Genomic DNA, 23,353 nt, shown 5'->3' on the forward strand with positions numbered 1-23,353 from the left:
GTGAAGGCTACTAGTTTCTGCTTCCTTATCCAATTATTTTAATACATTAATTGTTTTGCTTTGATTGTGCTGCGGATGCGTCGTGACAGTAGTGTGTGCGATACATGGTGTTTTCCCTGGCAACTCCATGGCAAGTTAAATAAGTTATTTACAACACCGACGGTTGTACAAATAGCTAAAAAACCCCAAACATTGCATATAGATTGCATATAGGTTTTCTAAATTGCCAGAAGTTTTCCTAAATATTGACTCTGGTGATGTTTCTATACTCTGCCTGTCCTGCTGGTAAAATCCCTGCATTTTTTTTCTGTTGAACTTTGTATTGAACACAGCTATTTGTCTCACTAAAACATTCTGCTTGTTTGCTTGATGCCTATCTTCTAGAAAGTCTCCATTCTTGATTTGAAATTAAGATAGAAAGATATTTTTTTTTAAAATATACCTATATATACATACACAGACATTGGTTCTAGTTTATTTGTGTCTGGTTCTTTTTGCCAGCTATTCATATCCTAAAATAATAAATAATAGTACAAGCCAGTTGCTTTTCTATCTAATTTTGATAAGCTAAACATATTGGGCTCCAAGTCTCACTTTCTGTCTCCATATTTTCTCTATCATTCAAAAGAATGCAGACAGAAATGTTTTGGCTATTTTGGTATATATCTTTCTAGTGCAAAGATTGCCTCTTTGCAATTACATTCCATATGCTGCAATGTATCTGTGGCCAAGTTTGCTTTAGTATTGCACAGGGAGCTTGTGGTCAAGTCTATGCTCAGTTTGATGTTTCAAACTGACCAATTCTAGAGTTCTGTGCAGTTGCTTAACTGTTAAGGAGTTCAGATGTCATAGACTTAAAATCTTAAAGGTATTATTTTGATGATAGGCGAACTCTGTCACGCACATCTGAAAATGGATGTGAATGCAGACTTTTAAAGCTGCACCACAATTAAAAGCGGGTTTGTTTTTCTTGGTTCTGCCTAATAAATTAATTCTGTTTTCGTGATGTTGCTAGGTCTACGTTTAGAAAAGCCTTCTGTCTAATCAGCCATTCATTGGTGGATAAAATTGCTTTAGAAATGGCTTAGTTTGTGTTTGTCCAATGCACAATTTATGTTTCATTCCTGCTTTTCAAACACCACTTACTGAGGCTGAAAGACCAGTTGTAGATTACTTGCGATTTGCTCTTTGTGTGCTCCAGCTATGGGAACTTACATGTACAGACTTGGAGAAAGTACAAGGAAAGGTGTGTGAAGGCAGCAGGGGCTCAGCACAGAACAGCACATAGGCCGACACTTTTGTAAGGCGTCTCTCTTGCTCTTTGGGTTTATTTGAGGTTTTCTTGAGTATTGTAAAGAATCTTCCTTCCATTACAGTTTATCAGATAATTTGGCAGATTTCTGCCCATTTCTGCTGTTAAAGAAAACTAAGAAATGTGAGATTACAGTCTGATATGTCATAGCTATGCATTATGATTAATTCAGTGATATTTTTTTTTTCATTGAACTGTATATAAATATCTCAAAACTAAGGCCTTTTCCCAACTGTTCAATATAACAGTGGTGTTATTTATGACTGGATGTATATTGTAAATGTACACCATTTGTGTTAAAAAATAATTAAGCATAGCAAAGAATGTTAGATTTATAGTCGTGTAGAGTTATATAACTGTCATATTGTCAAGGATAGATTATGCATTGTTTTTAAGCAGAAGTTTCGATAGCACAAAATCATTTACCTTATTACTGGTATGCATCTATTGAAGACGTACAATCAAATGAGTAATCAGAGTTTATTCCGCTCTCTGATGTGCTATGGATACTTAGTAACTCAGTTTGAGAGCTCAGGATGACTTTATAGCTGAAAGTGTGAGTAGTCTTCTCTCCCCTTTCTACCTCCAGCTTCCCTCCCTCCCCTCCCCCCCCGCTTTTGAACATCCCAATAACTGCATGCCCACTTCTAGGATGAGAACCCAAGGTAGCTGAGATCATGAGAAAAATCCTTTTGTGGGAATTATGTACTGCTAACCCAAACGGCATCTTCTGTCTCTCAATTCAGGAGTCTTTCATCTACCCTTCACTGTACTAGTATAAATTTTGCCTTGTGCCCACAGTGTGCTTGCATGCCTGAGCAATAGCCGAGTGAGCTATTTCTGGGCTGAATTCTCCAGATGATCTGTCTCCACATCAGAATCTGCCTTCCATCAGAAGCTGCTGTACTCGTCCGCTCTTAGTTGCTGGCAGTGTCTTGTGCCTAGAACGCTTCATGCTTGGTTTTGGTTGCTTGTTCTTCTTGGTACCTTTCTGTACTTTTTATACTGAAGGGCTTTTTCTTCCTTTACTCAGCACTCCTTGCTTTCTTTGAATGCTGTCCTGGACCACCCAGACTGCTCCCATCATTCTTTTCAGTTGACAGAACAGCTTTCTACCAGCCCTGCCAAAATTCTTAGCCACTGTTACAGCTGAATTATTAAAATGGGAAGCACAGTTCTTTCAGCTTGGTTATGATTACAAGACTTTGCAGTGTTCACGCTTGTTATTTAGGACTCCAGGGAGGACACTTGGTTGATAGCTATTTACCCCTTTGTCTCTAGTCTTGCAGAGACTTTAAAGTAAATGCCCAGCTGGAATTACCTTTTGAGAGCCTGCATATCTACAGATAAGTGGCCTCAAATTCGTGGCATCTCCAAGACATCATAAATCCTGATGGTTTGATATTAAAAATTACAAGTCAAACAAATCATGAGTATGTCCCTATGCAAATAAAAGGACACCAAAAGCTATTTACTGACTATACCAGGTAATAAATAAAATCACAGGTTGGAGACAATACACGAGCACCACATATGTCAGCAAATTATGGAATGGAGAGAGTGACTGTGACAGTTGCTTGGCTCTCCTGGTAGCATTTGAGTCAGGGGACGTGGAAACTGGATCTGACGTTGCACAGTGTGATGGTTCAGGAATCAGATATGCTTGAAGCAGATCCCTTTGTATCAAAACTGCTGCAGACCTGAGATCTTGTCTCTGTGCACTTTCCTTGAGGAGGAAGGAGGGGACTGTGGAAGTTTGTCTCTCTTCCAAAAAAAGCCAACCCCACAACAGATTTATTCAATTAACCTGCCTGAAAACAAGAGCATTCTCATCACTGTAAATCTTGCTGTAACAACCTTTCACATAATTCCTTGAGCAAAGGCTTCATTTTGAACTAGCAATATCCAAGAGCACAGTGTGAACCTCTATATCTTTTCCTAAGTTTAAAAACACTTTTTAAAATTGCATTCCAATCTCACATTGAATCTTGTGCATTATATTGGACAATTCCTATGTGTAAACTTATGGTTGTTGGTATTATTATCCTGTCTTTCATGAGGAACTTATTAGCTGTAGGAAACTAGATGTTTGAAAGACAGTCAGATACTTTAAAAAAGGATACCGGAGCATAGAAGGACATCGTTCATTCCATATTATTGTAAAAGAGTTTTTCTGTTAAATGGAAGCATTCTGTGTTTTCATTAGATTAGCCTCATTTTTGAAAATAGGAACTCCAGAGAAGCAGAATATTCTATTAGAGTCCACTTGTATGTTTAAGGCTGTAGTAAAACTCCACATCAGAATAAGGACATCTGTTCTACTTGGTCTTTACTACCTGGGAGATCCGCTTCTGTTTGATTGTACAGGTCACCAATACCACTGCTTCAGGTCTCGCTGCTCTTGATACTCATTTTCTTTTCCCTCCATTTTATTTTTCAGTGATTAATTGTTCACTGAAAATTTATACTCAGCCTTTGATCTCATACACTGATGTATATATCAGAGAAAATAATTCTGCTTAAGTGCTAGTAGCTGCATTCTTTGAAAATAATTGTGTCCGATATTTATTCTAATAGCCAACATTTTCTCTTGATGTGACTAGTCCAGCACAGGAATAATTTATGGGGTAATTTAAAATGGATGTAGGAATGGGTTAAAAAAAAAAAAAAAGGTAAGAATAAAATGTATGTAAAAAATTTTATCATTCTTTCAATTTTCCCCCTTGATTCCAGTTAAAAAGAATAAAATCAGTGATCTGAAATCTTTTTACTTCCAATAAAAGCCAAGAATGTGCTCTTGCCTTGTGCTGTTACATTTATGAAAACAAATGCAATTTAAAACATTTTCATGGCTATCTGTTATAAAACTCTAATATTGGGCTTCTGGATTTATTAAGATGCTTACAACTATCTTAAATTATTGTAAATTAATATTCATATATTTCAACTATGTATAATTAACTCTTGCAATTATATGTTAGTGGACTGTGCACATTTGCTAAATAATTTGTTTCTTAGAAATGTTATTTTCCAGCTTCACTTTCATTTTTGGATGTTATGTCCCAAGTCTTTCATCTGTTTCATTTTGTATCTCTTTGAGATATTGTTTACCACTTTCTGAGGTTTTTACCTTGTTTGTGTGAACTGAAAGCATACTTCTATATGTGAGGTAATGTAGAGTAGGTATTACATTTGTGAAACTTCACTGGGTCTCCATTTTAAGGTTATTTTTTTCTTGTGTATTTGCTAACCAGCTTTTCAGATTCCCTGATGACTTTATTTTCTGTTCACTAATACACGTTCTTTCAAGTTTACTTACTTTTCCTAATAAGCTGATTATGGATGGAGGTACTATCTCCTTTTTTTTTTTTTTAAACTGCTCCTTTACTGAAAAAGTTGGCATCCATATCTCTCAACCTTTGCTGGTCTTTACTACTGTTTTTCTTTAAGTGAAATCCATTCCAATTTCTTTGAATTGGTGTTTTAGAAAACATCAAATGGCCAAAGAAGCTCAAAAAAATGCAGTAGTTTTTCTGTCCAGAAATTAATTGCATCCACATCGTCAAGTCCAAGGGAGGCAGGTACCTATTGTTTTGGCCGTGTTTGCAAATTCTTGAGAAATCAATGGCTGGGACAGTTGTTTATCAGTCCCCTTGTGGAAATAAAGACAGCATGAACCTCTACAATTCTGCTGGAGGACCTGAAACTGTTACTTCATTTGCTCTTTGTGACCTGACCTCTTGAGTGCTGCATATGCCACTTACATGTTTTCTGTAACTTCAGTTTTATGCTATGCATTCAGAAAATGCTTTTCCTGAGACTCGCTCCGGTTGTTCTAGGAAGCATTTGTCATTATTCTCTTATTTGCTGGTGTCAGTCCCTCGATTTTCAAAAAGGTGTACAGATCATAAATTTCCAAATTTAAAGCATTGAAAGGAAGTGAGTCTAAAATGAGCCCATTCCCAAACTATTTTAGATAATTTAATTTTTCACTTTAAAACTAACCTATCAATTGCTGTGCAAAAGAACTGAAAGAAGCATGACGTGAGTATTGTCATCATAATTTTTATACCAAACCCCAATCCTCTTCCCCCCACTTGTAAAAGAAAAAATTGAGATGTTTCAGACATGAGAACTAGGTGAACACAGCAGAAGGTGGGGACAGCTGAATGGAAGGTTTGGTATCGCTTTTGGCTTCCTTTTAGTTTGATGGTATGAAAACGTGCCAAGTTAGGGCCATCTAGACGCTACAAGATTTCCGTTAATTACCTGGAGATTTGGATTTCAATCCTTGCTTAATTTTGAGGATAACAGTGGGGAAAAAACAAGCGAACACCCCCACCCCGCCTAATTCTACTTGAAACCAGGCTAAAATAAAAGCCCACGGTCAGAGTGGTTAGTATTGACAGAGCAAGTTCAAGATAAATGTGCCCCAGGTGAAAGAAACAACAATCTCGGCAAAATAGTTTGAGAAGCAGCCCGTGCCGGTAGGCGTGTGTATGGCTGCTTTGTGCAGGACTAAATCAGTATATGTATTAGATCAGGGTCACAGGAAAACATGGAATCAGCTGCAAGACTCTCCAGATGTCATCTTTGCATATGCGTGCTTGGGAATGGCAGCTGGACCCAAAGGCACCTCGAAGTCGGTGGAAAGAGTTCTTTTCCTCACTAAGCTTTGGGAAAATTCTTAAATATAAACAGATAGGTCTGCATGCCAGAGAATCAATTTCTCTTCAGCTGTCTTTCATCTCCAACTTCCCCACTGTCCAGGAATGAGGAAGGCATGTCCCTTTTCATTCTGGGGAGTCGAGGCTGGCACCTTGAATCTACCGTGCATAGAATAGCGGTAATGCTCGAGGTGTTAAGTATAACCTACTTAAAATGTGGCCTAAGGCAGAAAGAAAATTGTTAAAGAAAATAGTTCAGTCTTTAAAACAAGTTATGCTGTATTCGGATTACAGAGCCAGGGCTGTAGGTGTGGATGAACTTGGACATTACTAATAAATCAGTCAGAAAACAGCGTAGTTTTCAGGAAGCAGCAGGTGTGCAGGCAATGACCACATGAATATAGAGTGAAGGCATAGGATGAACTATCTTAAAATGCCAACAGTATAGGCAGCCATCAGGAACTGGAGGATTTGTGGAATTCACTGCCAATAATAATAGAAAATAATGATAAAAAATAATAAAAACATTAAAAATAATCCAAACTGCATCAGAAATAATATATTTAACTGAAAATCCGCCCTTTTACTTGTATAAATGGTTTCATTTATTTGTATAAATGATGTTATATTTCACCATTATATAAAAGTAATTGCTGTCTATTTCTAGCTTTATATAGCACTTAATCGAGGTATGCGTAGTTCACCATTAATTCAGGAATCAGGAGATTGGCTTTCCAGTCATGAAATGTATTCGGTAAAGGAGACTGACCCTGTGGAAAACGGCAGAGATGCAGTAGACAGACGCCTCCGCAAAGAATGGTGTATATAAGTGGGATTCAAAGAAAAGCATGTCATTAATGGAGAGGGAGAGAGAAATTTACAGTACTGTCATGTGATTGAGTGTACAAAGCTAACTCCCCCCAAATAGTCTCTTATTCTCCTCTCCCTCAGACAGTTCCTTTTTTAGCTCTCTTGTGGAAGGCTTGGCAAAAGGAAGAGGAAGCTGAGCTGCTACCGATGTCTCGATACACAGAGATCAAAATTGTCATTTCCAGCTGTCTGTTCAGCTTTGAGTGACTCTGCATTCTAGCAGAAAATGAGGCGAATGTTAACGGAAGGTCCTTGGGACATTATTTTCCTTTGAGAACATGGACCAAAATTGAATCGTCTTTTAAAACCTATGGTCTAATTTTATCCTAGTTTTGCATAGATGTTTTTCAGAGGGAATAAAGCTGGTCTTGAGTTCCTCGTCTTATCTTATGCCTGTTAGTATTTGTTAATCTACTTCACGCCAAATAGGAAGAAGTGACTGCATTTAAACTGAACTTGTGGGTTGTTTTATTGGCAGCTGGTTTGTAAAAACAGACTTCCTTACATGGGAAAGAAGCTGATGGTAGACTTCGTATCTTAACAGATTGTCAAGTTTGGGGGATTTAAATTCATATATATATATAAATTCATATATATATATAAAAAAAAAAGTGCACTGGTCTAGTGGTACAAAACAAGGATCATTTTATGTTGGTGAAAACTATCAATAATCCTGAAAGACAGAAGCTGCTTATCACTTCTCCAAATGCCTTTCTAGCGTAGTTACCTAAAACTCCTAGATTTAATAAATAGCTTGTATCCAGTAAAAAATCTCCTAGAATTATCAATGCTAGCCAGAACTGAAGAAGGCAAAGAGCTTTTGTAGTTGAAGCTGGAATTACTAGTTAGGTAATTGATAACTCTGCCTTGTGCCTGTAATCACAATTTTAAATATTGTCCTATGGAAAAAAGAGTCTTATGAAATTGTGAGGGGAAAATGTCAGAACTCTTCTTGTTCAGAATAGTTAACTGTAACTTAACTAGCACACAGAACTATAAACATATGTACGCTGTGGTAAAAAGGTAGAAGTATAGAAGTTAGTCGGGTTCAGCCAAGACATTTAAATAAGGGCTCCTGTGAAGATTTGGACAAGGTGTTAGCACGACTAAACAATGTCCCTAGTTGTATAAAGGTAATAATATTCCCTTCTGGTTGTAAATAAAATTCAAGATTTCATATAATTATTGGCAATAATGAATCCTCTCAACCAACAACGTCTTAAAACATCATCCTCCCAGATACACAAATATGGAGGGAGAATTCCTGTCAATGATGAAATACATTAACTACGCTCAGCTTTTAATTTCTGTTGTCGAAAATGTGAACGCTTCAATTTCCCAAATATACAGGGTATCAGAAGCACAGAAATTAACTTTAAACTTAGGGCAGGGTTGAGGTTGATAGGAAAAGGAAGAATTTCAAAGGCTTTCCACTGTTTCAGGAGAGCTAAATCACTTCACAACCTTCAGGCTTTTTTGAATTCTCATGTGCAAGTGAATACTCATGTAACCCCAGGAACAAAATTGTTCTTTTGCTGCAGTTGGCCATGAGTTGGACTATCTTAGGCACATCTTTGTTCATGAGGAGCCCTTAATGCAGAATTCTTGGGGACCTGATTATTTCAAGTGTTTTAATCTAAGTGTAAACCCTCACAGAAGTGTGAATCCCAGTAGATAAGCAAAAGATCATAAAAATTGCATTAGCCTGGAGTGTTACTTTCTGCGTTGGCTTCAAATTGAACTTACAGGTCCTTTTCATGGATCGTGTATTGGCATTCAGTGCCTTTCTCTGGTTGGTTATTCTTCTCTGTCTGAAAGTTAGCTTATTGCCCTCCCTGTTTATGTTGTCCCACAAAGGCTGTATTCCGTTGGGTCAAACTGATGACTTGTGAGTCAAGATGACAACACTTGTACTGGGTTTATGCTATGAAATGTTGTGAGGACATGCCTTGTCGAGACCTAACTGTACAACTCTGAGTGTTTCTCGTTTCTCTCAGCCTTGCAGCCAGCACTTTCAGCTGAGAACTCTTTCCTGTGTTCTTGGAAGGAAGACATCGTGATGTAGGGATTCATATTATTTTATTTTTAAACATGCATAACTGCTCAAAGTCTAAGCTGAACGACGGCACAGAAGAACGTAGATGGAGTAAGAGCCCTGCATTTTGTATTTAGAAGTATGTTATACGGCCTGCCAAATACTGGAATTGTGCCTGGTCATTTGCAGGCATCTCGGATTGTGCTTCCTTAGAGGTAGTTTTCACCCTCGTAAGGGGATGGGCTGCATGAATCCAGCATTCCTGCTGAAAATTCCTGTGCCTGCTTAATTGATTCGTTACTGATCCACAGTGTGGTCTCACGTAAAATGCTGGTTGGTTCCGTTAAATGGGCTAGAAGGGGAGATGATGTGCCCGCCACTTAACAGCTGATGTTTTGTATTTGTGGGACAGCTGCTGTGCCGAGAACATCTTTCTATACACAGGCATGGAGTATCAGGCTCACACCAGCATGTTCTCTGCAGTAGATTTAAAGGAGTTAAAATGACTGGGATGGTATTGAAAACAAAAGTTTTGTCTGCCAGCAAGACTTTTCCTGTTCTGTGGCCAGGGATACTTTGTTGAATTTTTTTTTTATTTTTTTTTTTTTTTTAATAGTGAGGGATTCTTTTTCCTGTGGATGCTTTGCATTAGCTTTAGTAATAGCAGGATTGTGATTTTTTTTTTTCCAATTCACTAGTAAAAAATACAGACAATTAGAGTAAAACATTGAAGAAAGAGTGGCAAAAACCTTGAAAGTTACATTGCTAGTACAGGTTCTTCAGTAGTCTCTTTTTTAAAAAAAAAAATGTTTTCTAAATGGTATTGCATTCCAGCGTGAATTTCATTAACAACACAAATGGCATTAAATGTAAAGTAGATGGGCCAATATTGTACCCGATTAAAACGGTTAAAAATTACAAGAGGTATGTCCATTTTAGTTTTACTGCCATCTTACCAAAATACTTTTTTTTTTTTTTTTACTTTCTTGTATTTGTCACATTGAAAAATGACGTGCTCTCTTCCTTTCAGGTTAGTTTCTTGTTCAGTTTTCTCATCTTTTTGTGCTCCTGTACACCTTATTTTTTTGTTTTCTGAAATGCATCATTCTATAGTCCTGGATGTCCAAGATGCTTTCTCTGTGAGCTGTGTCACATTTTGGCTTCTTTTTTTCCTTTATTGTTTTGGGAAATTTTCACATTAATTCTTCCTGGATGTTTTTATTGCTTCTGCTTAGGGATACGCACCAGCAGTTCATTAACTGTAAATACAGGCTGCATTGTAACTTGCTTAATTCTAACATGCCCCTTCTGCATCCTTTTTCTTACATGCTTTTGCTCCTGTTCAGCTTTAGGCAACATTTTCTGCCCCTTTTAACATCTTTGCTGAAGTCCTGTGTATATGTTGTTGCTGTAAGTTGCCTGTCATTGTGGTTCTTACTATTTAGATCTTTCCAAGTTGCCCATCTCAAATGGCATCCTTTCTAGCATTTGGTTTATCATTAAATCAAGTATTGCTGGTGACTTTTCAAGTGTTCTTTTTAACATATTGGAGTAGGTGGATATTTGAAAGCTTGGCGGGGGGGGGTGCTTTATAGTTGCGTGCTTGCTATTCGTACCAATTAATGATAAATGTCCTCTAGTTTTATTATATCTGGTTTAGGAAGTGAAAGACAATAGATTTATTAGCTGTGACAACCCTGCTAATCTCTGCTCTTTTAGCCAAAACAATAAAAAGCAAAAAACCCAAAGACCAAATAAGAGCACGTCGCTCAGGTCTTGCTGCCTGAATATTACCTGCCTGAAAAACCTGAAAACTAGTATCAGCACAACTAGCGTAGGCTGCTTAATGGGTGCCTGAATTTTCTTACTAGCGAGCATGAGTTGTGATCTGACAAAGCATGTGCTTAACGTTGAGCAAGCAAGGATTACTCATGTGCTGCAGGGCATTAAGAAGTCACTTTCTCCTCACAGCAAAATCAAGTTGAAGACTTGACTAGAGTAAGACTAGGTTAAAAATAATATGGATCCTTATTCTCCAGGAAAACAAGGGCGAATGCAGCTAAGCACCGTGAAAGCTATTGTAAAACCTGAGGGGTGCTAACCTTACTGCCTTTATGAAGGCAGAGTGTATTTCTCATCTGAAAAATTAGAATATGTGATAGTCTTGAAGCAAACGGTTTAAAGCAAAAGTCCAAAGTTTCTAGTGCTCTTCTGCTTACAGATTTCAGGACCTTGTCAGGAGGTCACTCTGAAACTTTTCCAAGAGAGTTTCCAATAGAGAACACTATAGAGTTGTATTTTTTTGTTGGGTTTTTTTAACTCTGCAATATATTATTTTATTTGAAACTCAACAAAGTGGTGATATTTTAAAATAATACCTGGGCAAGCAAACCCTTGGATAGTACAACATTTCTGCTTTCACTCGGGAAAAAGTAATTATGTAAACGTTTTACATTTGTTACAGTTTTGTACCGTGTGTAGGTACATAGTGCATGGATCCAATGTGGTGGGTGATGCAGCCTACATGCAGCTTGGGGCAGAACCAGATATGCAAAAAAACCCAGCTACAGCAATATTTCTTGTCCAGTGAAGTTTACTCTGGTTTTCTTTGACCTCTTGATTGGCATGCACCCAATTTCCTGGCTGCAGAGTCTGAGGAAAACCTGTGTTTTAGTCTAAATTTCTGACTAATGTATTGGCTCAGTAGTTTGTCCATCTAATTCCCAGTCTTGTCCCTGGGCTGGGAAAAAGTAGTAGTCACGGCTAAATATAAAAATGTATGTCTTGGTCTTTGTTTTCTTTTATCAAATGGTTTCTAAGGAGAGGATCGTGTCCACAGGCTGAGAAGGACAAGAAGGCAACGTGGAAGGGCTGGGAAAGGTGTAGGAATGAGGTATCTTCTCTGATCATAGCGTGATCAGTCCTAATGAGGTCATCTCGACCATCCCCTTTCTCAAAAACTAGATTTAATAGCAAGCAGCTTTCCCCAGTGTTCACTAAGAGGTTATGCTCGATGAGCAGCGTGCCAAGGTGAGAACATGCTCTCTCTGGATCCTGCAGTAGTACTCTTGCATAGAGAATGCTCTTGATCGCTGCCTCCTTTTCAACTTCTTTCCAGCCTGGGATTTGGAGTGCAGTGACTGCCACAGAAAGCCCTGGCACTAGACGCTCAGCTCTCATCCCCTGCCCCCTCCTACGGTTGGCAGTTTTATGTCATCCCCAGAATGAGGCACGCTAAGGAAAGCTAGGCTTTTTGGATCCAGGACCAAGGCCTGGGAAAATTTTATGTGTCTCAGCTTGGTCTCGGAGCATCAGATCACTGGGAAACCCACTTCTGAACAATTCCTGGGCTCTCCAAGTTGTCTAAATAGGGCAGAGGTGGGGGCAGGGGGAAGCAGTCCTCTCTGATGATCAGGTGTAGTGGTTTAGCCCCGGCTGGCAACTAAGCACCACGCAGCCGCTTGCTCACTTCCCCCCTGATGGGATGGGGGAGAGAATCAGAAGAGCAAAAGTGAGAAAGCTCATGGGTTGAGATAAAGACAGTTTAATAGGCAGATCAAAAGTCACACACGCAAGCAAAGCAAAGCAAGGAATTCCTTCCCTGTTCCCCAGGCTCAGGGGAGCAGGCAGGTGGTCAGCCATCCCCAGGAAAGCAGGGCTCCATCACGTGGGACGGTGACTTGGGAAGACAAACGCCATCACTCCAAATATCCCGCCTTCCTTGTTCTTCCCCCAGCTTTTTATACTGAGCATGATGTCACACGGTATGGAACATGCCGTTGATCGGTTGGGGTCAGCTGTCCCTGGCTGTGTGCCCTCCCAACTTTCTGTGCTCTCCCAGCCCTCACTGGCAGAGGGTGAGGAGCAGAAACGGTCTTGAGAGCTTAGCAGCAACCAAACCACCAGTGCGCTATCATGCTATTCCCATCCCAAACCCGTAACACAGCACTGCACCAGCTGCTGGTAAGAAAGTCAACTTCATCCCAGCCAAAATCACAACACCAGGAAAAACTGAATCATCTGGAATGCTTCTGAGGTGAGACCTACTGTTGCTGTTATTTAGCATCTTTTATGAACTCTTTAGCGGTCCAGTTTAAGGTGGTAAGGCAAGAACGGATAAGTGGCTTCTTAAATATATTATTTTATCTAAGTCTTTTTTTTTTTTTTTTTTTTTTTTTTACTTCAGGCTGACAGTGCCTCCTGTTGTTATTCAAGCAACTATTATTTAGGACAGTAGCTTTACAGCGTAATTAAGTTTACTTTTGAATTTCTCTTTCATGTCGGTACCTGCTGTCTCTGACACTAAAACGTCAGTACCAGCCCTCAGTCAGAGTCCATCTTCTTGTTCAGCTGCACTTTTTTTTTAGTTTTGTTGGTTTTCCTCCACACTAGAAACACTCGGTTTTAAAACAGAGACCTGTCAGCCCTGTTACATTTCACACCTGCTGACTCACATAGCACACGCAGCTGTTACGGCAATAATTGTTCAGTAAGAGTATTCTCTCTGTTGAGTTAGTGAATTAATTTGGATCCAGCATCCTGATCATGATTCACTGCATGTGTTTCCTCACCAGCTTTGTGCTGCTCCAGCTTTTTGCTGACTGACGTTCTCTGACTATTAGAAACTCAAAGCCTTCCACTTAAACCCACTGTGTCAGTGCTTCTTTGGAGCAATCCCCTTGCCACTGACTGATACAGTGCTGCCAGTGACCTCTCATCTGATGTGATTGTGTGAACCGAAATAATGTTATACCTGTGAAATACCTTTTTAAATACAATAATATGTCATATAAACAAAGAAGTTAGCAGTTGGTGAACAGTAGAGTGCATCAGATAAGTTAAAGTAAAAAAAGAAAATACAATAGGAGACAATCTGAAAAATATTTTTATGTTGTTTTTGTCCTTCAGATTGCAACAAAAATTCTTACTTGACTTAATTTAGTTGATGAAACTTTGCAAAATAGGCGAATTACCTGTTTCTTCTCTGTCAGCCTTGCGATGGAGGGCATGTCAGCACCTATGTCAGCTGTAATCTCTGTGGGATAGGAAAGATTGTTCCTTTCTGTTGAGGGCCTGTGCAGGAGATGACAATTAAAGAAAATAAAAAGGATGTATGGAGCAGGGACTTGTGTGAGGAGCAGGGTCTAGGAGATTTCGGAGAAGAACAGGGAACAGACATACAAACAGAACTTAGGTAACAGGAAGAGCGAGCCTTTTCCTGGGGAGCCAGGGGGACTGCGTGCAGTCTTCTCCAAACCAGAAGGCTGCTGAAACTTCCCGGACAAGTAGCAAGACTGGAAGGAGGGACCTGCCCCCTGAGGCATTGGGGGGGATATGTTTGGTTTCAGTGTTATAAGAATTTATTTTCGTTGTTTCTGACACAGCATACCTCAGGGTTTTTTTTCTTCTTTCAAAAGTTATTTTGGAAAGCTTTAGAACTTCAAAAGCTTTTGGTATGCTAAGTGTAAAGGAGAACTAGGCAGAGTTAGCACTATTACTCACCACAATCATAAGCCCCACTAGTTTCTTCAGTAACTTCAGCTGAAACTTTCTCACCTGCCATGTCACAGTGCTAGAAATCCTTGTCCAGATCATCTGCTCTGGACATCTCTGAATTTAATAACCTTTTTGATTTGTTCCCAGTTTGTCCGTTGCTTCTGCAGTCTGTTTCTGTCGTCCAAATCACAGCACACTTTTTATTAGATCTATTTATTTTTTTTTTTTATTTTACACTGCATTAATTTTTTTTACTTATTTCTGTTTCTTCACACAGTGTCTTTTATAAATGCCTCTGTTTTTTTTCCCCTTCTTCCTTTCTCCTAATTCTCTTTTCTGCCTCTAGTTTCTTCTACTTTGACTTATGAATTTTTTTCTTTAATCATCCCAAACTGTTGAATTCTCTTCTTTTTTTTTTTTTTTTTTTATGGGCAATGGGAAAAACAAAAGGTCTCTTATTGTATTTACTTGTGAAAATATAAACCAAAATGAGAGGAAACCTTGGCAAAGGGGGCAAGCTTAGATGTTTCCAGGACAGTGAGTAGCTGAAAACACTTATTCTAGTCAGTTATATTCAAAAACACTATTTCAGGGAGATGGAAAGGTGCTTAATGTGTTCTCTAATTTGGTTGAATTTTTCTTCTTGCATTCCAATGCTTGGAGGCTCCAGCAAATGTGGGGAAAGTGAGTCTAGTAATCATTTCCTATGTTGGTTCTCTGAAGTTTAAGGCTTTAGTGCTGATAGGTGCTTTTGTTCATGAGATGGGAACAACTCCAGGGAGATGGAGAGATTTAAAACCACAATGCTTCTATTTAAGTGTCCTCCTTTCAGCTAGGATAATTTTCTTTGTAGTAGCTGCTGTGTTTTGCTATTTGGTGTGAGAGGAATGTTGATAACGCATATGGGTTTAGTTGTTGCTAGGTAATATTTATATTAGTCAAAGACTTTTTCAGCTTCCCATAGAAGCTGAGAGGGAGCATAGACCAGACAAGCAGGCCACGGGGATGTTCCATACCGTAGACATCATGCTCTGTATATAAATGGGAGTTGGATGGGGGGCAGGGATCTGCGATTGCTGCTCGAGACCAACTGGGCAACAGATTGTCGGGTGGTGAGAGCAACTTCTATTATTTTGTATGTCCTTTTACTATAATTATTATTTTCCTCTTCTGTTACTGTTCTATTAAACTGTCTTTATCTCAACCCATGAGTGTGTTTGTTTCCTCTCCTTTTCTCCCTCTTCTCCCTGCCCTACTGGGGGGGGGGGTGTGAGCGAGTGGCTGTGTGGTCCTAGTTGTTGGCTGGGATTAAACACAACAGTAAAATACGTTTAGATATAGAAATTTTATTTTATGTATAGTTTCAAGTCTGTTTTAGAAGTTCAGTTGCTGCCTTTTACCATAGAGAGTAACTCGAGTCACTGTGGAATTGAGTTTTAAATGCAGCACATGGTAAGCCTAGTTTCTGAAGGCTGACTGTAATTTTTATGATAGAGCTTTTACATAAGATGACTGCATTTGGCCTAAAACTAATGACAGCAGGATTTCTGTTAGTCTACTGATTTTCTGCTTTCCTATTACATACATCAAAGCCCTGTCACACAGCAGTCACAGCACATGCAGAGTGATTTTTGTTAGATTTCAGAACTTAAATATGAAAATATCTTGAGCGGGCGACCTGTAAGGAATGCCCTGACACTAGAGAAATGCCGTCTGTGTTCCATTAATACAGGTCTGTTACTTGAGGGTCTGTACTGAATAAACGCAGGTTGCTGGACTTGCAGCATCGCCAATACTCAGACAGTACTATTTTGTTGAAACCTACATTTCCTAGAATTATATTTATTGTCACTTTCACTTTTTAAAAAATGGTTTACTCTATCCCCCTCATGGTTGAGAAGAAGATTTAAAAAACATATTGTAAGTATTTCCTAAAAATTAGGCCAAAGAAAAGCAATACCTACTCCAGACATTGATATGCGATCACATCAGCCTTGGGAACACACTCATGATTCTTCGATGTTTAGGCTGGGCAACTTCATTCAGATGATATATGTAGTTAGAGCAGAGCCCTCACCTTGATTATACCCATTGAATCTACATGGGATTTTTAGAGATAAAAAAATAAAAATGCTGGCAATGACACAAGTGCTTGTTCTAGGATCTCTGACAATTTTCACTGAATTTACATTTCGTCCTACAGGCTTTCTAATAGAAGATCACAGCATAACATACATAATGATTCCATATCACTGACGTGGTGGTTTATATTATAGACTACTCAGGATGTATATACATTCTTGCTCGGTGATATTAATTCTCCTTTCGTAATTTTGTTTAGTACCTCAAAACCTGAGATAGTTGAGCTCAACAGCTGTTTGTGCTGTTTTTTTTCCTACTACAGTTAGGTTTTTGTTCTTCGCAGAAATTACTGTAAGAGTAAAGGACTTTTCTTATATCTGTATACAACTGCTTTGTACTATATTTAGCTTATTCTCCTTTGTGTAAGCAAATAAGTTATATTTAACTGCTACTGAAGTAACGTAGCTTCTCAAAGTACATAACGTGACAACCCTTTAAGGTGTAATAAATCATGTATTAGTCAGAATTGGGTTACTTTTGAATTCCCAGAAAAAGTGCTCATGGAATGCTGTGAAAGCCTCATGTAATTAGTGGGGTCTTTTCTTGCTATTGCTTATTTGTAATTTTGCTGTTAAAAACAAGTTCTTGGAGAATGCTTGGACATCTATGTATTTTAACTTAGCAGGATTGTTTTGAAAATAACATACAAACATCTCAAGGTTTTTTTCATTATTGTTTTTGGAGTGACGATTACCATTTCACCACCTGTACTAAAGACTTCTTCGTCTCCGGATATTAGCCTGTGTTCTGTTATCACTGGTCATAGCACCACGAGGAAGTGGGAGCTTGGAAGCAAAGCTTTTGGGAGGATTCTGTGTTGGCAGCTTCCGCAAGCAGCTCACACAGACATGGAACCACACCAACTGAATCCTCTCACTGCATGTTTTGTTACGAAACACTGTCCTATATTATCTGCTTTCCAAAAGATTTTTAAAATCTCTGAGACAGCAAGTTCTCTCTGATGTGTAAGATAAAGGGACCTAAAGTATTTTGCATTTGCATTCTAGCTGCCCTGCACGTAGAAAGATAAGAAAATTTGTCGCACTTTTGCGCTATAATACTAACAGTCATGTCTTTCCATCGTTGCTGCTAATTATTATTTATTATTAATACAACTGTACAGATGTGAATTATTACTGCCTCGTTATTTTATGTTAAGTTCTTGCCTCATTATTTTATGTTAAGTTCCATGGGATTTAGTGTTCATCTTAAATTTCCAGTTTCTGGAGCCATTTCATGGGAACCAGAGCAAGGGGAGTCCCGGTACTGATTGCCTCATATGGTAAAATGTCTGGATTTATGAATGAGGGGAGAGCAGAGGATACCTTTCACCTCAACGGCAGCAAGGCTTTTGACACCGTTTCCCGCAGTGTTGCTATCTTCAAGTTAGGATGTTACAGTCTGGATGGGTGGGCGGCTAGATGGGCAAATAGCTGTTGTGACGGTCAAGCTGAGAGCATAGTGGTTAATGAATAGCTTTTTGGCTGGGACCTGATAACAAATGCTGTCCGTCAGGGGTCTCTACCTGTTTAAAGTCTTTATCAGTGAGGCAACATCAAGTGTGCAGATGACATCAACTGGTGGGACTGGGTGATGTCTTCAAGGGCAGAGCTGCCATTCAGGGAAACCTAGGCAGAGCGAGGGAACCGACCCACAGGAACCTGATAAAATTTAACAAGGGTGAATGCAGACACGGGTGACACAGGCTAGGGGGCAGCTTGGCAGAAAGAGACCTGGAGGTCTCAGTAGCCAGCAAGGTGCACATGAACCAGCCATGTCCCCTGGCAGCTGGGAAAGCCAGCAGTATGCTGAGTTATGTCAACAGGACCATAGCCTGTAGATCGAGGGAAGTGATTTATACCTCTCTACCCAACACTGACTAGACATCTATAATACCATGTCTAATTTTGCCCCCCACCCCCAGTCCAAGGAAGACAGCTGTAAGTTGGATGGGGTTCGGGGGGAGGCCATGAAGGTGGTTGGGGCTGGAGCACAAGTCCTATGAGGAGAAGCTGAGGGAGCGAGGCTTGTTCAGGCTGGAACTGGGGAGGCTTGAAGGGATTGAACAGGAGCCTTCCCATGCCAGTAAGAAGGTTATTAAGGAGTTGGAGCTCTTTGCGGTGGTGCATGGCAGAAGGACAAGGGGCAGTGGGTATAAGTTGAAATGTTCAGTGTGGGCATAGGTCCCTTGAAGACAGTCAAATGTGGGAACAGTTTGCCCCGAGGGGTTGTACAGTCTCCATCCTTGGCATTTTAAAGACCAAACTGAATAAAGCCCTGAGCAATCTAGTCTGATCTTATAGCTGACCCTGCTTTGAGCAGGAGGTTGAACAAGAGCTTTCCTGAAGTCTTTGACAATTATGATATAAAGAAAACTAAAATATTTATTAATAAGAAGAAATAAAAAGATTTCTGTCTTTGTCTATTTGCTGTGTACTTTCCAGGTGTTTATCAACAGTGCATTTTTGTTGAGGGAGGAGTGGTTGTAAAATGTTTCATCCAAAGAACCTCTGTTTCCTTGCTGATGCTTTAAGAGTGATTCCTCTATTTAACCTTGCATTTTAAGTGCATACGAAGATGTTTTCCAGGTTGTCAATCTGGTCACATACACATGTGAGCAGAATGTCCTTTTGCTCTTTGGCAGGCAAAAACTGGGACTTGACCGCAGCTTTGAGCGACTATGAGCAGCTCCGGCAGGTACACACCGCCAACCTGCCACAGGTGTTCAACGAGGGCAAATACTACAAGCAGCAGGAGCTCGAGCAGCCTCCCCAGGTGACGAAGGCAGAGCGGCCCTGCCTGCAAAGGCAGGATGACATTGCTCAAGGTAAGAGTTCTTCTCCAGGGCTTCTGTGGCCAGGCAGCTTTCCAACCTGCCAACTGGCAAGTCGCGCTTGTGTGCGGGGAGTGGGAAGTCATTTGCCATCAGCCTGTGAACGGTGTCATTGTGCTGGGGTTCACAGAGCTGCTGCTGGACCCCACCTTGCACGTGTCTCAGTAGCCATAAGCTTTGCCTCAGTTCTGCAAGTTATTTTTTTAATGTGTGATTAAAGTACAAAAATACATTGTTCCTAAGCAGTCCTGTGGTACATGCAAAAGCAATTAATTAGAGGGTGTCACAGACCACTCTTGTATGTGACTTTCTATGTTTATTGAGACCAAAAATAAATTAAAAAAAAATCCGTATTTCAGTCTTTGCATTCTTACTCACAGGACGTGATTAGGGCATATGAGATCTATGAATAACTTTCAGCTTTAAAATTTTGTTCTCTTACGGTTCTACAGAAGAAAGAACAACCTCCTATCCCCTGCCAAATAGAAACTGAAACCTTAAGAAAAATGAGTCAGCTACCTCTAGCAGTTGATTTCAAGTACAGGATGATAAGCATTAGAATTGACTTTTTTATTTGCAGATCCTTTATATGTTTTATTTCAGAGCTCTCTCTCAGACTGTTGGAATGCATTTTTTAATATTAATTTATTGAGGACCTGTAGTTTGCACTAAAATAAATCTACAGGTCTGACAGCTTGTCACGTAGGGAGGTAATAGCACTAGCTTGGTGATGGCTTTCTGTGCAATCATTAGAAGGAACGGAAGGTCTTCCCTTCCCCTGCTGGCTCTTCCCTCCTATTAAGCAGAAAATGGCATCAGTACTTAGAAGTGTCAGTAAAGCTTTTTGAAAATAGATAACTTCCATTGGCAGAAAAAGAGCTGTGGTGCTTCTTATGATTTCTTAACAGCACTGAATACAAATAAAGGGAGGAGGTGTAGCACACTGTAGCTGATGAAGCCGTGTCCCTTCATCCTCATTAGGATACAGCTCGCTCTAAAATTCCATGTTATTAAACTTCCCAGTTTACACTGAAATGGCCATTTGATTTTTTAGTGGGTGTAGTTGTTAGTGTGGGGTAAGTCTGGCTTTAAATGCCTGGACTAACAGTAACTTTGCCATCAATTCAATGCGTAATTGATTTCATCATGATCCAAGAGCCATCTCTGATTGAAAGGTGAAACTGGAGTGAGGAGGATGTTCAGGGAGGAGCAGAGAAGGGAAAGGAGGGTCTCATCACGGACCACATACTTGGAGCAGAGGACACAGCCAACAGGAGGGCTGCTGAACTGTGGTAGGAAGGGGCAATGGAGTGATAGCTAACGGCGATGCTATCCTATACTTCAGTTCCCCTCTTTAAAAGTGATTTAGCTGAGAGGTACAGGGAGAAGAAAGAAATGCAAATGTAATCAAAACTTCTGCCGCTTCCCCCAATTTAGGATATTTTAGGGAGCGCAATTTAGCTCTTACAATTATAAAAACATTGATCCATTAGAGAAACAAAGTTCACAAGCTGCAGCTTCAGGAAAATACATTTTTTAGTAACCATTAGTCAGTTTGAGGTGTTCTAAAACCACTATTAGCTTCAGCGATAAGCTGCATTTAAGTAAGCTTCTTTGTTAATTACTGAAGGCACTGAAGTACAGGAACTTCTTTTATTTTAATACAGCATTGTACGTGTTTGAGAGTTGATCAATAAAGACTAGTTTATGGTGGTATTTATGAAGCTACATTTTTTTTTTTACAAAAGCTTCCAGTACGATAAGATACCCATTTCCAAGGAAATCAATGAAAACATTATCTAACTTAACATAATGTAAATACCACCAGGAAGCTTTCTGCACGTTTGAAAATGTGAAACACTCCCTAAACCTGGTGTCGACTCACTAATAAAACTCAGTAAAATGCCCAGGAGGCTTTCTGGTATTAATTTAAGATTATCTCCATTGGGAAGGATGGCTAGAGAGAGTGTGACTCGGTAGAGGACCTGAGCTCAGTCTCTCCGAAGCACAGAAAGGCAGCGGTACTGCGGCACTAAGGAGCGCCACTTCACAGATACAGAAAGAAACTTTATGCTGAAGGTTAAACTTTTGAGGGAAGACTAGTAGCATTTGATGAATGTAAATTTTAAGCAGCTACAAAAAGCACATTGCAGTTTTTAACAATACAAACAGGAGTACAGGGCAGAAACTAAACAAGGAAAATACCTCTATCAGTTGTGCCTGAATAATTCATGGCTTAAGCACTTGAAGAGTATTTCTGTTACTTATTTGCTGATACCAGAACTGAGGCCATACAGTAAAGTGAAATGATACGATAGTAATATTTTGCCCCTTTCTTAACATTCTAATGCTGCTTTTGCATTAATGACCCTTCACTGTTCCTTACATAGCATTTGTTCACAGAGAAATTCAATAAATTATAAGATATTAGCCCATAGTTGTTTTGATAAAATACTGTTGTACCAGGCTTGTTAATTTCATCGTTCTTTTTGAACTATGTATTTTTTTCTTGAATCGGTATTTTAGAAAACATATACGCACAAACTCTGATTTTATCTTAAATTCAGCATAATGATGTTAAAATTGCTTTCGGGTAGATTGTTCTGAGATTAAAACAATATGGCATGTTCAATATGAAGTGATCGCTGGATTTTTTGATTCACAAGTGGTCAACTTGAATTAAGAGTTCAAAACATTAATTGATTATCATCTGTCTGCCAGTAAATGTTTCTTCCAGTGCATCTTTGGAAACTTAAGATACATTAAAAAAAATAATTACAGAAATATCTTCATATCTTGTTGCTTGTACTGGACATCTATTTTGGTAGAAGTGAAGTTCCCGTGACTTGCAATAGGGATCCATAGTAAGAACTAAGCCATCTTTTGCAGTAGGGAAATAACCCAGAAAAGGTAACAAACAAGAAGTTGAATACATTCCCGAGTGTAATGAACAGGCATTTGCCAGACTTGGTGTTGGCTGGTCTTTTATGTAGTCTTATAGGCTGTAATATCTCTTTGGTTTCTCTGCAGAAAAGCGTCTTTCCAGAGGTATTTCTCACGCCAGCTCAGCCATAGTCTCCCTTGCTCGATCCCATGTAGCAAATGAGTGCAGCAATGAGCAGTTCCCTTTGGAGATGCCCATCTACACATTCCAGCTACCAGACCTTAGCGTGTACAGCGAGGATTTCAGAAGCTTCATTGAACGCGACTTAATTGAACAGGCAACAATGGTTGCTTTGGAGCAAGCAGGTGGGTAAATACTTTGGGTGTCAGCAGCTGGCCAGTCTGTTTGGGTTGACATCTCTAATCGTGCTCCATTTCTAGAGCTTGCACATCCTGCACAGGAGATAAATGCCAGAGAGTAAAAGTAAACACTGTGCGCTTTGCAAAATGACACATACCCTGATCCTCTATTTCTTTTAAAACATTATAGAGAAAACTGTCAAATTTACTTAATAAAACAAAGCAATTGAGGGAGGAAGGAAAGGAGGACTGATGAGGAAGTCGTGCAATAAAGAAGGACATGAGTCTGGACGGTCGGAGGGGGTTGGTACTTCCAGTTCTCGTGAGGAAATTACATTGTGGTGATTAACAAAGGAAACATCTCAAGTTCTGTTGCAGCTTGAGCAAATAGCTTTTAAATATGTATTTTATGGATTGATTATTATTTTTGTAATAAGAAACTAAATAATTCTAAATTAATACTTTATTATTGCCATGGGAAAAAAAGTGAAGACATTTGAAATGAATTTCAATTCAGATTTATTAGTAGTTTGAAGTTTTAAGTCGGTTTTGAAAGATAGGGAGAAATATATTTTAAATTAGCGTCTGTGCCTTATGAAATAGGAAGTGTATTAATGAAGCACAAAATGAACACAGCTACAGAGTGACGTGCCCAACTCTGGTGGTATAAAGGAGTTACAAAATCAGATTTCGCGGCTGCTGGTGGAATATCGAACGGCCAGTTGCTTTTTTTCTGTTGACTGCTATACTGGCTT

General features: G+C 39.3%; 1 protein-coding gene across 3 annotated transcripts in view; it reads left to right on the plus strand.

Moving 5' to 3' along the window:
* The window catches only part of OTUD7A (OTU deubiquitinase 7A), a 145,846-nt gene that overhangs the window by 88,667 nt on the left and 33,826 nt on the right, over positions 1 to 23,353 (plus strand). For all 3 annotated transcript variants that reach the window (XM_082489109.1, XM_082489111.1, XM_082489110.1), the window contains exons 7-8: positions 19,167 to 19,349; positions 22,386 to 22,604. In XM_082489109.1, the coding sequence (XP_082345235.1) occupies positions 19,167 to 19,349; positions 22,386 to 22,604 (402 nt within the window). The remainder of the gene's footprint in view (positions 1 to 19,166; positions 19,350 to 22,385; positions 22,605 to 23,353) is intronic.

Source organism: Vanellus vanellus (genome assembly GCF_965231255.1).
Source record: "Vanellus vanellus genome assembly, chromosome: 11".
Taxonomy (NCBI): domain Eukaryota; kingdom Metazoa; phylum Chordata; class Aves; order Charadriiformes; family Charadriidae; genus Vanellus; species Vanellus vanellus.